Consider the following 17,349-nt stretch of genomic DNA (forward strand, 5'->3'; position numbering starts at 1 on the left):
AGCATTTTCTCTGGATGTAACTGACATTCTTGACTCTCTAGAAGTATAAACTAAAATCTTATCTTTTACAGAAGGCTTTTCCCAAAGCCTTCTTAATTCAAATTCCTCCTGTTAATTAGTTCCTATTTATCCTACATGTAGCATGCTTTGTATTTAATATTGACCTATTTGCATATTTCCCTCATTAGATTGTAAGCTCCTTGAGTGGGGAGGTACAGTCTTTTAGCCCTTTTTTTTTTGTATTCCCAGAGCTAAGTATAGTATCTGGCAGATAGTAGGTATTTAATGTTTACCAATTTATTGATTTATATTATATTGGTGTCACTTAAATTTGTTTTTGGCAAAGCTCTTTAGCTAATATGAGATTATTTTAATGTTAAATTAAAAAAAAAAAGATGTAATGAGAGGAAGGAGCATAGTATAGTGAAAAGAAGCTCGAGTCACAGAAGGGCTTGGAGACCTTGAAGGCAGGGACCTTGACTCAGAAGAGCTAAAAAGGTCAAATTTCAGTTGTCATCTGTATGATAATAAGTCATAACTTCTTTAGCTCTCAGTTTCCTCATTTGTAAAATAAGGAGGTTGGAAGAAACAATATTTTAACATCTCTTCCAACCCTAGCTCCTTCATCCTTCTCAGCAAGACTTGAATTTAAATCCAGCCTCAGACTCTACTAGCTAAGTGACCCTAGGGCAAGTGACTTTACCACTGCCTGATTCAGTATCTTCAGTTATAGAACAGGAGCAATAATAGCATCTACTTCTCAGAGGGATGTTTTGAGAATCAAATAAGATAATATTTGTAAAGTGCAAGCACAGAGTAGGTGCTTAATAAATCCTTCTTCCCTTCCCTATTTGTATAAATAATTGATACTTTTTGGATCTAATAATCTAGCAACAAGCATATTCCTTTTAACAACTTCTACTGACTATCAAAGAGGATAACTAATGGGTTTTCTGATTGACATGAGAAATGTTTTGGCTGAAAAATTCAACAGCATGGTAATGTGTTTGATATTGGAAGTTTTTCCTCCTAGGAAAACTGGCATGCTAGAAGATTTTTTACAGACTAAAAGGATCTGACAGAACTTGCTCTCAATTGAATAGCCCTTTGGGAATCCAGTGACCTTAAGAAACTATTGATCTATGAATATAACTGGGTATCAAAGGAAGGATATGAGACTTGCTTGGCACTACATCTGTCTAGAAAAGATAAGGTGAATCTTGGAATCATTTTCTAAATGCTCAAAAATTTTCTGGTTAATAATATATTTTGGACTTTTGCCAGATATCTATGTCAAATTTATAACTTTTTTTCGTATTTATTGTTCCTAGAATCAACCTCTTCTTCCAGAAAACTGGTAAATTTGTACCTCTTGACTTTTTGGGCATCTTTTGTATTCTTTAGGATTTCTCAAGAGATTTTTCAACAGTTGGTATCTGAAAAATCTACATCTCAGCAAGTAGTTCATTTAGTCTGAAGGTGAACTCACTTAAAGAACATAGGTATTTTATTATCTTCTCTTCATCTATCATGGGCTACAATTTCTACATTTTGTTTGTTCTTTAGTTTTCAGTTTATTAAGTCCATTCTTCTTGAAAATATGGAAACAAAATAGCAGCTGAGTAGTTTTACTTACTTTCCCTCCATGATGTCATCTGATAACATCTTTGCAATCAATTCTTTGTTTTTACTCAGCTTTTAACACTGTTTTGTTCATAGTAGTTGTTTAACAAATCACATTTGGCAGTTGTCAGTAGTGCGAAACTACTGCTTACTTTAGTGTCTTTTTTATTATAGTTTTCATCTTTACGTTTTTGTTCTGCCTTTTCTGGAGAGGCAGTATTGTGTATATAGTGCCAATCTTAAAACTAAGAAGATCAAGTTTCAAGTCTTAATCTGACATATACTCAAGTCTCTCTGGCATATCATTTAACCTCTCAGTAATGAAACCAACTCTTGAAGTGCAATCACTGGTCTAGTCTTTTTCTTGACTCCTTACTAATTCAAAGAAAGAAGGGAATTTAACCACCAATGATAATCAAATGTCATGATTTGAAGTTTGCAAATAAAACTGAGGGGGGGAAGAACATTATACATAATAAGGATTAAACTATGGACCCTCTTGTCCTCCCATAGTACTCAACACATTCAAAATATTTTCAAAATCTGCTATATTGTGGTTGGCTAGACCTGGTTCAGGCTAGTCTGTTCAAGTTTGAAATCTATTAAAGGATAAAAAAAAATTCTCTATTTTTTTTTTTTGCAAGGTAATGGGGTTGCCCAAGGCCACACAGCTAGGTAATTATTAAGTGTCTAAGGCCGGATTTGAGCTCAAATACTCGACTCCAGGGCCAGTGCTCTATCCACTGCACCACCTAGCCGCCCCCAAATCCTCTATTAGTTGATCAAAGTCCTTTATAACTTAGTGCCACCATCCCATTTACCCAGAATCATTCCTTGCCTTTCCAATTTTCTTGCACCATACTAAACGCCCATGTACACTTCCAAAAAAAAAAATGACACTGGCCTGCTTGCTATTCCTCAAACAAGACACTCTTATCTTTCAACTGTAGCATTTTCTCTATTTCTCATGCCTGAAATGCTCCTAGTCCTCGTCTCCATCAACTGATTTATGTCCCAAGTAAAATCTCATTTTCTAAGGAAAGTTGTTCCTAACCTTCTTATTTATCATGCCTTCCCCCTTTAAATTATCTTAATAATTTTCCATTTAGAATTTATTTGTAAATACTTCTTTCTTAAACAGTTTATGAATTCTTTTTAGGGTAGGGACTGTTTTTTGCTTCTTTTTATATCTCCAACATTTTGTATGGGATCTGGCATGTTGTCAGTCAACTTCCTGAATGTGCAATGACAGAACTTATTAAATGAATCAACAAAAATTTCTGTGTGACTGGTGGTACAATAATGTGTATAATAATTTAGAATACCCAATCTCTGATGTATTTCTTCAATTTATAATTTTTTTTTTGAGATTAAGCTTACATCTTCAGCTATGGAGGAAACATGGGGTATATTTATAGACAGTAGGGAAGCAGCCATTAGACAAAGGAGTGATGAATGGTAATGGTAATCAAATGGAAAAGTTGAGACGGAATGGCATCACTTGTACATGTAGAGGGGTTTATTTGCCATGGCAAGGAAAAGAGATAACACTACGCGTGAGTCAAAAGTGAAGGAGAAAATAGTGGGAGAAGTATCTGGCTGACATGAGATGGGAGAAGAAGGGATCTTTTTCTGAATGGCTTCAAATTTTTTCAGAGAAATGAGGCCTCACTGTTAAGGAAATGTTCTCTGCTGAGAGGGTGGAAATTGTGGAAGATGTGATAAAAGGTTGAGAACAGAGTGAGTCAATAACAAAGGAAAGGATCAATGTGCTACAGTGATGGCCAGTTTAGCTATAGAAACAAACTCAGTGGGCTCAGTTGCAGAGTTTTGTGTTTTCTTTGGTTCTGTTCAAAAGCACATTATTAGGAGCAAAGGCAGTAGAAGGTCATATTCAAGGCTGCTATTTTTCAGTCCAAGATCTGATATGCTAGAAGGGCAAGGAACTTGAGGAATAGGTGTATTTGAATGGACCCATTTAGGAATCAAATTGGGGAAAGGAAGACTGTGTAGCCAAAGTAGGGGTATTGGCTGACAGAACTTAGGGGTAAAGTAATTTGGTGAAGATGAAAGACAGGAGGGAGAGAAGGAATGATAAGGGATGAAAAGAATCAGAGAAAGGAATTTCAGAAATAATGAAATAGATGAACAGTTGTATGTCATGGAGAGATCATTATCTGTCAGAGAAAATAGCTATGATGTAGAGGTAGAAGTCAAGGAAAATGAGAGGGTAGGGTTTTTCAAAAATTAGTAACATGTACACTATAATCCACCACTATATAAAGGCAAAAGCTGAAGAGCAGAGAAATACTCTAAGTCAGGGACTGAATTTATTGAATGATGAAGGGAGGAGGGGATCAATAAATACCTATTAGAATTAATCTCAAAGAGAACTTACTGAATGATCCTGGTAGAGGAAAAGCAGAGAAGTAACAATGGGGCATAGGAATAATCCAATTCCCTGACAAGTTAAGGCTTTGGATGAAAGTGTAATCAGTACTAGAAAGAGTGGCCATAATCAGGACAGAGTCACATCTCAGCAGAAATAAGAAAGAAAAAAGTATAAAATTAAATCTGTTTTGCTCCCTATGGGGCAAACATTCTAGGAAGTACACTGGAAGTATTGCATGATATAGAAAAGGAGGTTGTAAAGTTACAAAAATGTTCTAGAAGGAATAATGATAATGAAAATTCAAGAAAAATCATATAAATTCCTCCATCTGGCACAGAACTGCAAAAAAATAGGATAAGTAAAGTACAAAATACCCATACAGACAGTAGGGTACAAGGCCAGTCATCTGATTCAATATCCATGTACTTGAGTTTTGAACAAGGCCCAAGATCTGGACAAGAATTAAGACCAAACAATTTTTGTGGAAGATAAAATGTAGTATCTAGTCTTAGCCATAAAGTTGATATATAAATCTAAGAACTGAATTTTTGGGGAGGAAAAAATTAGCAAAAATAATTAACTGATTAATCTAATTAGTAAAAAGAAGGAATTATCACAATGTTACGATCAAAAGAAAGAATTGAAAAGGAAATAAAGGAAATTGTTTTTCTCAATTCTATGCCAAGACAACCTATTGATTCATATGAAAAGTATGAATACTTACTAAAATATAAAATTCTCAGAATGTCCTAAGAAAAAATAGACTACTTGAAGAATCTACTATCAGAAAAAGTGTTTTTTAACTAGCAAAAATGAACTCGTTCCCATGTTCCCCCACAAATCTTCCAAGGGACAGATGGATTTCCAAATAATTTCAAATGTTCCAGTAATAATCCATTCTAATATTGCAGAAACTTTTTGGGGTGAGGTGGGAACAAAACAGAAAAAAAGGTAATGCTACCAAATTCTCTATACAATACATACATGATTTCAATTCCTAAAACTATTATAGAACTACAGACTAGGGCAGCTAGGTGGCGCAGTGAATAGAGCACCAGCTTTGGAGTCAGGAGTACCTGAGTTCAAATCCGACCTCAGACACTTAATAATTACCTAGCTGTGTGGCCTTGGGCAAGCCACTTAACCCCATTGCCTTGAAAAAAAATCTAACCCCCCCCCCAAAAAAACCTACAGACCAATCAATATTCCTAGTGAATAATGCTAAAAAAATCTAAAAAACTATTAACAGAGCGGCTCAGACAGCATTAAAAAATCAACATATTAAAAATAATCAAGTTGAATCTGTACATAGAATACAAAGTTGGTTCAATCCAAAGGAAAAAAAATATTAGATTACATTAGTACAAAAATTAGAAACCACAATTAAATTTCATAAATGCTGAAACTGAATACATCCAACACCAATTTCAGTTAAAAAAGCACTGGAATGTTTGGGAATAAATAGATTTTCACTTAACTTGGTAAGTAGGATCTATCTAAAACCTAGGACAAGTATTTTAACAGAAAAAGTTTCCCAATTTGATGAAGAGCTAATCAAGAGTACAAATGATCACTATGACAATTTAACAGAATCCAAGAAATGTCTGCTGTAGCAATAATAAAAAAGAAATTGAGGAAGTAAAATACCCAAAACTATCATTTTTTATGATGTTCTATCTAAAGACAACTGAAGAGTAAATTTAAAAAAATTAAAAACAACTTCAGCAAAATTACAGGATTAAAAAATGCCACAGAAACAGCCAATTTTTCTGTATATTATCAACAGAATTCAGCAGAAAGGGATCACAGGAGAATTGTCATTAAAATAACAGGTGGCCTTCTAACAAAAGACATATGGATGCAGCCCCTTCCCCCCCACACAAACATAGACCTCAATAAATGGAACAAAAAAAATTTATTGCTTGTGAGTTGGCTTGGCCAACTCAATAAGAGATAACAATACTGAACCGTAAAAATCTCTAATATTTATTAAGATCAATTCCAAAAGGAAATATAACTTAGAAATAAATGATATCACAAATTAATTTAACCAGGGAGAAATAATATTTTAGATCTATGAATAAGAGAAGAGTTTATTACCAAATAAATGATAAGAAGACCAGAAGATTAAAAGGAATATCACAATAAATTCAAAATGGATAAATGATCTTGATATTAAAGATGATATCATTTAAAAACACCAGAAAAGTGGTAGATCACATAGGAAATGCATTCATTCTTTCTTAAACACAAGATAAAGGCAATTTTACAAGATAATTTTGATTACATGAAAAAAAGCTCTTAGAAGTAAAACTGATCTATATGATAAAAAGGGAAAAAGTCAAATTGGAAAATTTCTTTATGTTAAATACCTATTAAGGAATAGATATATTCAAGATATATATATAGACAATTAATAAAAATATATAAGATCAAGAGTAATTTTCCAATAGGGAAATGGTTTAAGGATCTGAATATAAATTTCTCAGAACAAATAGAAACTATTAATAACCATGTGTAAGAATCATCCACACCATTAGTATTAAGAGAAATATAAATTGAAAACAATCCTGAGATTTTACTTCATACCTAACAAATTGACAAACATAATAAAATATAGAAATATTAATGTTGGACACATTGTGGGAAGATAGGCACATGAATGTACTATTGGTGGCATTATGAATTATAATTTTGAAAACTATTTGCAATTATGGAAAGAGTAGGTAAAATGTCTATATTACTTTAACAAGAGATTTCACTAATATTACAAGTATTTCATTAGTATTCCACCACCATTACAAGAGTATTATTGTGGCATCTTTAAAAAAAAAAATAGAGAACACGTACTGTTTTACTTTTTTTCCTGATCCGTATATGTATTATGTAATATTAATTTGGTTGGTATTTGTTAAATTCAAAATAATATAATCCCACTAAGGATTGCTTTGTACGTGTGTACACACAGACAGACAGACAGACAGACACACACACACACACACACACACACACAGTCACTCCTGGATTTGTGTAGCCATCTTGAGTTCAGAAGAATGTTATTTTTGTCTTTATATTCCTACTGCCTTGGCCCACAACAGGAATTTAATAACTGACCATTGATTAGTGGAATAAAGAATAGAAGACTAAGTGAACTGGAAGTGAACATAGTATCATGACTAAAAGAAGTAGAAAAACAAATCTGAAAACTGAAGACTATTCAGTTTGACTTCTAGTACAATTAGGTTCTATGTAAGTTTTAAGTAGGTTTTATATGTCATTTTGAAAAAGCTTTTTAAGGATGCTTCCAAAACAAACTACGTCCAATTTCTGAGGACCAGCCTAACTAAAAGTACAGGGAATTTCATCAATCATAATTGGAATTTTTTTTTAAGGGACCAAGGTTGGTTACAGGATAAATTCTTTGGTTATGATAACCTCTGAAACAAATATAAATAAAAATAATTTTTCTTCATTGTCTATATATCTTGGATTCCAAAACCTTATATCAAAGGAATTCAACTTAAAAAAAATTTGTTTTTAAATTTATGGGAAAACAAGATTATGGTCTCTTGCCTTTTCATAGGCACTAAGAACTGAAGGTGATTGAGATCAGGAGAGACCATCAAGTGGACTTGATAAAGTCAGGGGTACTCTAAGAAGTAGATTTTAAGAGTGAGTATGTTTAAAAAAAAAAGAGTGAGTATGTACCAGGTAAACAAGGAAACAGTAAAGTCTGATGACAATTATATTGGAAAAGATAAGGAATACAGACTATACAGAAACTTCAGGGACTACTTATAATTGTAAAGCTGGGGGGAAAAAAAAAGAATATAGCATACAATTGTAAAAGCTCCAACCTGATCTAGGGAAATGAATTATTGATGATGAAAAGAGGAAATAGAAGTAGAAAGAGGAAATGAAAACCTGATTATAGCAATTTCAGGCAGAAATTTACCTGGCATAAATCACTGAAAGAAATGAGATTCTCAAAAACTGCCTTACATCATCAAAAATGTCAATTGGATGAGAGCTAAAAGCAATTCACAGTCAAAATATAAACTTGTTTGTAAAATATTACTGAGAATAGTTGAAGACTATTAGCAATATTGCTTCACAAAACAGAAACAGTGTAAGCAAAACAATTTAAATTAAGTCTGGCAAAAAATCCAAATTAAGGGTGGCTAGGTGGCGCAGTGGATAACACACTGGCCCTGGAGTCAGGAGTACCTGGGTTAAAATCCGGTCTCAGACACCCAGTAATTACTTAGCTGTGTGGCCTTGGGCAAGCCACTTAACCCTATTTGCCTTGCAAAAAACCCTAAAAAAAACAAACAAAATCCAAATTGGTCTGAAGTGGAGATGACAATTCCCGAGGCACTGACAATCAAAATATATAAAAGAGGTTGCTAATAGTGAGGAAGAAATCAGATTAAAAAGAGAGAAACCAAGAAATCATCAATAACTACCAAATAATATGTCTACTTTATAATCGAAATAAAATTTTATGAAAATATTCTATATCCACTGGTATCCCTGGTGAGTGTATTGACAAATAATAGGTAGGCTTTAGTAAGCAATACTACAAAGCTTTTGGCATAGCTTTACATCTTAACTATCATACAACTGTGTGAAAGATGCAGAGAACACTTAAGATTCCAATGTGCTTATTTTTGTTAACTATCTTAAAAGAATTTGATCAAGTGACATCTTAAAAGCTCCACTTGAACAAAGGGTTTTCTATGCCAATATGTCAAAATCACAAAATACCTTACTATATATATGTAGTGAAATCTTTGATATCCTATTTTGATCATTAAACATCAAGTGAAGCATAAATTAGAAAATGACAAAGATGTTCACCAGCATCAAAAAAGTGATCCAACAGAATTCAAATTGAACAAGGGTAAAATCATAGTAAAGTCATTCAGATAGTCCTATTTGATTAAGTTTACAACACTGAATGAAGCATATGACTGAGTGAATGAATTATGTAGTTATTAAGAGCTTAACATATGCAAAATGCTGGGAACACAAATAGAAAAGAACGACAATCCCTGATCTGAAGGAACCCACTTTTGAATAGTGGAGACAACACACTAGAAAGGTTTCAGTTGCAAGTAACAATATATATATATACATACATACATACATACATACATACCACACAGAAAATCATAACTACATTTAACTACATAAACATACATATAAGCAAATGTATGTTATTTAGGATTATATACAGGCAAAATTCAAGAACCAGAACCAAAGTTTTTGACAGTGAACAAGAATCAGTATTTTTTCTAAAGTTGAATGGCCAAAATCTTGAATCATGGAGTTACCTTATTTGAAATACAATATTCCACAGCTGTAGCATCCCTCCCTTCCAACTTGCTGCCTTCTTTCCCCTCCTTCAGGGTGTCTTGCTACTTTAGCTAGAGTAGCATGCCTGCCTTTGAGTAAGTATAATGAGCACACCTACGTTCCAAGTTATTGTGAGGATAAAATGAGATACTTGTTTTGTATTTTACAAATTATGGATGCTAGTTATATATATAATCGGCAAGTTGGTGAAGTTGATGGTGCTGGACCAGAAATCAGAAACATCTTAATTCAAATCCTATCTCAGATACTTACTAGCTGTGTGACCAAATCAAGTTACTTATCCTCTGCCTGTCTTAAGTTTTCTCATTTGTAAAAATGAGCATAATAGCACCTATCTCTCAAGGCTGTTGTGAGGATCAAATGAAAATATTTGTAAAGGGCTTTGCAAATCATAAAGGAACTTCATAAATGTGAGCTCTTAATTTATTTTTAAAAACATAAAATGTTTCTCTAGAAATGTAAGAAAAGGGGCGGCTAGGTGGCATAGTGGATAAAGCACCGGCCTTGGAGTCAGGAGTACCTGGTTTCAAATCCGATTTCAGATACTTAATAATTACCTATCTGTGTGGCCTTGGGCAACCCCCCCCCCCCCGAAATGTAAGGAAAATATCACATCATTTTGATACTAAATATGGTACCAACCTTTTGCTTTCTCTCTTTGGGTTTCTTTTTCTTTGGTGATGATGGTCCATCTTTTTCTTCATTTCCTTTTTTCCTTTCTTTTCTAATTTGCTTTTGCTTCTGTTTTTCAGATTCTTCTTCATCCTCTGAACTGCTTTCTGCTTTCTTTAGTTTATGTTTAGGAATTTTCTTTGGTGGCTGCAGGTTAATTCCTGCATCAGCTGTCCAATCAGAATAATCACTGGAATAATCACTACAAATGTGGATAAAAAAAATACTTAAGTCTGCTTCTTTGATATTAAACTAATGAATGAAAAGTAAAGCAATGAGAAAAAACCAACATGATTACTAAACTCACCAAGATTGCAATGTGTCCAACACATCAACTTTTGAGCATTTTCTAGAATATGCTTGCCTCAATATTTCTAAATCCCATACACAATAAGAAAAAAACTGAAATTACCCTTTCAGAAATATTTAATGGCCCCTGGCCCTCAACACTTGGGGACACCTTTATTAGTGAACTCACAGGAGGATATGGACAATAGATACAAAGAATAGTCAAGATTACATCATTTGTGATCTATACTGTGGACAGAATTATAAACCAAAGAGATCACAGATCCACTTTGAATATATGAGTCATACTTATAAGAAACATAATATGAAGTAGCTTTACACTGTTCATTCAGGTAGTAAGCAAACATTCTTTAAATAAAAGTACACTGGTCCTTAAGTGAAAGAAAAATCATTATTTTTTTTGCTCTCAAGTTGTAGAAGTCTCTGCCTTTGGTCACTGATGTGGCAGGTAAATAAATTCCTTAATTTTGAAGGTGCTACTCCCTAAGGCATTCTAAAGCCCCTGCCACCATGGAAAAATTAGGAGAAAATTCATGGTATTGCCAGCTAATGTGGAGATGACAAGGTAAGAGGTCCCAGATATTAGGCCAAGAACTAATGTATTAACTGATCTTTTTGAAGTAGAGAGAGAGTTAAAAGTAGATATCTGAGTAATCCAAGTCTACATCAATCTCAGATCATACCCTCTCAAGGCAGGCTTACAATCTGCTTTCTTGCATGTCTCATCTATTTTCTCTATCTAGATGAAGAACTTTCAATGATAATAAACTTTTGTTTCTACTGTCACTGAGTTTCAACCACTTTACCACTATGTTCCTCACACTCCAGTTTTTTCATAAATCTATTTTACTATGTAATCCTGAAAGGTCTAACTTTAAAATTTTCCTTTACTCTGAACTGAAATACCACATAAAGTGAGCAATTCCATATAAATAACAAACCAGAATTGTAAACAAAACTATGTATTTCTAAATATAATATATAAATTCACTTTGTAACTTTGGGGTTTATTTTTTTCCTGTCCTCTTCTGTTCATTTTTATGATCCTCTTTTAATTTTTCTTCCTTAAAAAAATATTTTATGGGCAACCCTATCCCCAATCCCCTCTACCTCTTAGCTTACTTACAGGAAAAATGATGATCTAAAACTAAGGAAGAAAGCTTCCACCCTGAGTCACCTACCAATAAAATTACAGGTCTGGAATAATCTATTGGTCCTTGGAGTCTGGTCTCCAACCCATTGTCTCATCTTTTTCTTTTGAGTAAATTTTACCTTTCCAGATATATATTCTGGTCATGAGTCCTATCCCATCAAAGTTTCAATAATACTTATAACTGACAGTAAAGTTTTATAAAAGTAAGAATGTAAGCATTTACCTTGAACTGCCATCACTATGCCATGCTCTTTCTTCATCTTCTGATGTTCCACCACTGACAGCAACTATTTCACCTTCCTAATTAAGAGATGTTTAATTTAATCTTATACATTTAGGCAAAAATTATCAGTAAAATCTGGAGATATTAATATTAGGGAACTTTCATTACATAAATTTTTAGTACTATTTGACAGTCATTCTAAGGTTCAGAAATATATAAACATTGCATTTCTGGTACTATCATCTTCAAAGAAGTATAAAGATATACAAAGATGGTTTTTCCTGACTCCCTTCAAGCTTAATTCAGAAAAAAAAATCTTTCAGAAATTAATAGTATCTTATGGTTTATTGAAGTTAATCTTCACTTTTTTCCTTGTCTGGTGAGAGGCCTAAAAGGGGGTTAACAACTATTCTACTGATAGTACTTAAATTAATTTCACTAAATAGAAGTAAAGCATGAAGAACCATATATTTATCTATATTTATCTAATATTATTAGTCTCATAATTGGAGACTTGGAGCTAGAATTTAAGTGAAGAACTCTGAAAATTCTTGGCTTAACATTCAGAACTCAAAATAATGGAAATTCTTGCAACAAATTCTGAGTTCACTCTGAGAATTATGGTCAAAGCAATTTCCTGATTTAGAGTCATAATTCTTTTAATATATTATTACATATGGAATTCTGCTATGGTTTTAAAATCTTAAGACATCATTTAAATTGCATCAATCAATAGGACTATTCATTCTTTCATTTCTAGTCTTCAAAGGCTATGTGTCAGGTAAACTAAAAGTAGTTCTGTCACAGCCTTCTGTGTAAGTGACATTAAACTGAAATGTGTTCCTTGACCAATCACTAAAGCATATTTTAATAACTTATTCATTGGCTTAATTCAAAGGGCACCACTACTTTTTTTCTTTCTCCTAAGTTAGAATCTTAAAGGAATTGCTAGAAATCATTTAGAAAGCACTACTTTCTGAATAACCCACATTATTTTTTAATTTCATAAAATCTCTAATATAAAATCTTTTTTATTCACAAAGTCATCATATTGGGATTGGGTATTACTCTTGTATATTCAGTTATTTGGAGTCTTCTAATAACATTCTAATTGGTCTCCCTGTCTCAAGTCTCACTCTACTCCAATTTTTTCACCTGGCTGCCAGTGATTTTCATATATCTCAGGACTGAAAATACTTCACTCTCCCACTCAAAAAATTTTAGAGGCTCTCTCTCTCTTTCTTTTTTTTTAGGTTTTTGAAAGGTAAATGGGGTTAAGTGGCTTGCCCAAGGCCATACAGCTAGGTAATTATTAAGTGTCTGAGACCAGATTTGAACCCAGGTACTCCTGACTCCAGGGCCGGTGCTTTATCCATTGCGCTACCTAGCCGCCCCTTCTCTCTTACTTCCAAAATAGAATGTAAATCCTCTACTTAGTATTTGAAACCCTCACAACCTGAGCCCCTCTTTTGACTTTTCTCCCCATAGGCTGACTCAGCCACAATAGCCTAGGCTCAGTTTCCCCCTATACAATATATTCCATCTATTAATTATGCATCCATAGTTACTATTTTCCATAGAGTGTCTTATTTTCTCACCTTCAACTGCCAGCTTCCCTGGCTTCCTTTTGAGACAATTTAAATCTCATCTTCTGAAGGAAATCTTCCCCACCTCTCCTCCAGCAGTCCACTTATCTTTAAGATTTACCTTACCTTTACACTGTGTAAAATCTTGTATATTCATAATTATTTGCACATTGTCTTCCTTAGCATGAAAATTCATGGAGAGCAGTAATCAAGCTTTTGCTTTTCTTTACATCCCAGAACTTACCATTATGCCTGGCACATACTAAGTACTTAATAAAATGCTTCCTGCCTGGCATTCAAGCTTTTGAAGGGCTAACATATATGTAGAAAAGGGGTACAAAGTCAGGGGTTGGGTACAGATTTTAAAGGAAGGAGAATTTATGCATGATCTAAGTAAAAACTTCCTAAGAATTCGTTTTCTAAAAGTGAAATGTTTATCTTGGGGATTAGATTTTATCTTCATTGGACTTCTATAAGCTTACCTTAGAATACTTATTTGCTGGTTAAGTTATGGAGTGAATTTTAAATCCCTTTATAGGCTAAACTAGAAAGTCTCTGAAATGATTCTCAATACTAAAAACATCTTTGATTTTACTTAAAATGACAGAAAATTCTAAGCATTGTTACAGAATAACTCTGTAATGCCTTCCCCCACCTCAAAATACAACATTGAAAGAAAAATGGTCCAGTAAAAGTGATAAAGTATAATTTTAATGTTTCCTCACACGACTTGATCATTAATTTTTTTAGGAGGGAAAAATTATGAAAACTATATTTGTAAAAATAAATCTTTTTATTACCAATCGAAATGATATGCTTTATAAGATTAAACCTTTTAATTGTTGTTTAGCCATTTCAGTCATGTATTAACTTTTTGTGACTCAATTTGAGACTTCCTTGGCAAAGATATTAGGCTTTTCATTTCCTTCTCCAGTTCATTTTACAGATGAGAAAACAGAAAAATGAGGGTTAAGTGACGTGTCCAGGATCACATAGCTACTAAGTGTCTGAGGAGAGATTTGAATTTAGATCTTCCTAAGTTCGGGTCTGGCAATCTATTCACTGAATCACCTAGCTGCCAGATTAAATTTCACTTGTCCGGATAAGTATTATTTTTTAAGAATAACCTTTCTGTGTATTCCAGTATATCTTGAGAAGTGTGCTTGTTTCTTTTTTTCAGTAACTAACAGTGGAATTCATTTCATTTTCAAAGAACTAAAGGTCCTAAGTGGGCAAAGTATGGTATTAGACAATATTTTATCAGATTATTATGGAAAACCTTTTATTGATAAAAACTGATAAATGATTAATCTATTTTTTGTATAAAATTTCAAATTAGTTAATATTCAACCATTTGTAATTTAGTTGATCTAAATTAATCTCTCAAACTAACCTGACTTTTTAAAGCAAAGTTAAAAGCTATATTGTAAATGTTCAAACCTTTATGATTTTTTTCTAAGTAAGATTAAATGGCACTTTAACTTTCTAAAATAAACCTATATACAAAATTAATCCAATGAAATAAACTGTTGAACTGTTTGGCTTAGATTGTTCAGAACAGGAAAAAAAAAAGACTGTGATTCCCATTCAAGTAAACTACATTTGATCAATTAGATCAAAATATTATTAGATTATATTTGACAACTTAAATTATAAATCAGTAAATATTTATAATGCTTTTAGTTAAAGCAACTATAGGATTTCTAACATAGTACTAGATCAAAAGACAGCATATAAATATACATGGAAATTCACAGTAATGTCTTTTCAAATAAAATTAACTACTCATGTTTAAAGGTCATTCTAAAATTTTTTAAAAATAGGAATAATAGTTTTTAAAAAATAATATACTCATTAGATGGAGGGAAAAGGAAAAATGTGATGTCTCAATTTCTGTGCTCACTTTGGCTTCCTTATTTTGGGAATTACTTTGCATTGATCTTTTCCATGATATGGTAATAAGCAAAGTCAATGTTTTTAATTTTGGCTATTTCTTCAGAGTCAATAGACTGTTTCAATGGATAGGGCTGGAACACATAGATCTACTTTGTCTACTGTGATTCACCTAACTAGGAATGATGCAGAATAACTATATAATATTTGTGTCTATTTATTAGAATTTTCTGGGTTTTTTTTGCTGTTGAGTTGTTTCAGTGGGTTCAGTGGCTTCATTTGGCATTTTCTTGGCAGAGATACTGGAGGGGTTTGCCATTTCCTTCTCCAGTTCATTTGATAGATAAATTAAGGCAAACAAGGTTAAGTGCCTTGCTCCAAAGGTCACACAGTTAAGGAAATGTTTGAGGCTGAATATGACTTTAGCTCTACCTGACTCTAGGTTCAGTGCTATATCTACTGTGCTTCCTAGCTTCCCCCCCAAATTTTGTTACACATTTTTAATTTTAAAAGGATATGAAAAGATAGCTTCTCTTAAAATAAAGACTTTGGTCATGAAATAAAATTTTTTTAAAAATATACTACTTTCAATTGATTTTTTTTCTGCTTGGGAAATTCTTAAAGTATCTGTACTCCTAAGATTACTATTAATAAAAATATTACAGATTTACAAGGTACTTTAACCTGAACAAGTGGCTTAAAACAAAAATGTCCACAGGAATCAATACTACAATAGTTTGTTAATTAGCCTATGAACATGTGCCACATTTGTGTCTAAAATGCTGTGGCCAAGAGGGAAAGGTATGTGCTATCTCTAAACTTAAAGGCAGACTTTTTCTGATTATCTGGCAGACCTTTTAAAAAACATATCTCAACTACCTGTTTTAAATGCAACATAATTATCATGGACAATGTAATTCTGCCAGCAAACTTAATCTGTAAACAGAGCACTAATTCACAAGTAATTTTTAAATGTAGATTATAAAATATGTATGCAAATTTAATTAAAATTTCTCTTGCAGACACTGTCCTTACTTTCATTTTAACTATAATTGTCTTGACAAATACCCTTATTAAACCTAGACATTTCCTTTGAGATGGTGCCTATTAATATTTTTCTTTCTAACCTTACTTCTTTTTCCATTCTTTCAACGAAATGCAACAAATTATGGCAAGTCAAATAAAAAAAATGACAAATCTATCTAAATTTAATGCTTCAATTCATATTAGTATATGGATCAAGGATCTTACTTACATCTGAAGAACTATTGCCATTTTCTAACTCTTCAGAAGGTCTTGCAGTTTCTTCCAAGGCAGATCTTGTACGGTAGTTATGCTGATTAGTCTGTTGCTTTCTTGAGTCTCCAGGGTCAAGTAAATGATCATGAGCATGATTCTTTAAAAAAAAATTTAAAAAAAGCTAACTAAAATTTTAAGATATTATTAGATTATTAGATTAAGATATTATTAGATTATATTCGACAACTTAAATTATAAATCAGTAAATATTTATAATGCTTTTAGTTAAAGCAACTATAGGATTTCTAATGTAGTACTAGATCAAAAGACTTAGCATATAAATATACATGGAAATTCACAGTTTTAAAAGGCAATCATACCAGGCTAAAGCTATTGGCAGATATTTGATTTTACATGCATGAGATTTTGAAGGTGAGGATTTTGACAATGATTTAAGAAGTAGTAAGTTAGCAATGACTTCTACTACTCAAAGTAGGGCACTCCTCCTGTAAGTTATAAAATTCAATAAACTTTAAAATGGAGATAACCACTAGGATTTGAAGCAAGAAACTGCAAGGAAATGTACAAATTAAATTCCAATTCTTTAAATTTTTAAGTTTTTCAGGTGCTTCACTAAATTGCCAAAGGGATCCATGGCAAAAAAGTTAAAAAACTCTTGGAATAGAGGCACACATTTATTTATAAGCAAGGTGAACTTGACATGACTTGTAAGGTCCCCTCTAACTTTATTTTTTGTGATTTTGTCATATATGATCACATTTAAAAATTGGGGAAAAAATCATCAAGTAACATCACATTTGTTTAGAATAGCTAACAATTCAAAGCACAAGAGACACCACTAGTAACCCTCTTAGGAATG

The 17,349-nt window shown here is 32.6% G+C and overlaps 1 protein-coding gene across 5 annotated transcripts in view; it reads right to left on the reverse strand.

Annotated features, from left to right (window-relative positions):
• The window catches only part of PHIP (PHIP subunit of CUL4-Ring ligase complex), a 192,520-nt gene that overhangs the window by 46,704 nt on the left and 128,467 nt on the right, over nucleotides 1-17,349 (reverse strand). For all 5 annotated transcript variants that reach the window (XM_074237360.1, XM_074237361.1, XM_074237359.1 and 2 more), the window contains 3 exons: nucleotides 16,486-16,626; nucleotides 11,752-11,828; nucleotides 10,037-10,268 (listed from right to left, as the gene is read on the reverse strand). In XM_074237360.1, the coding sequence (XP_074093461.1) occupies nucleotides 10,037-10,268; nucleotides 11,752-11,828; nucleotides 16,486-16,626 (450 nt within the window). The remainder of the gene's footprint in view (nucleotides 1-10,036; nucleotides 10,269-11,751; nucleotides 11,829-16,485; nucleotides 16,627-17,349) is intronic.

The sequence above is a fragment of the Macrotis lagotis genome, chromosome 5, assembly GCF_037893015.1.
Source record: "Macrotis lagotis isolate mMagLag1 chromosome 5, bilby.v1.9.chrom.fasta, whole genome shotgun sequence".
Classification (NCBI taxonomy): Eukaryota; Metazoa; Chordata; class Mammalia; order Peramelemorphia; family Peramelidae; genus Macrotis; species Macrotis lagotis.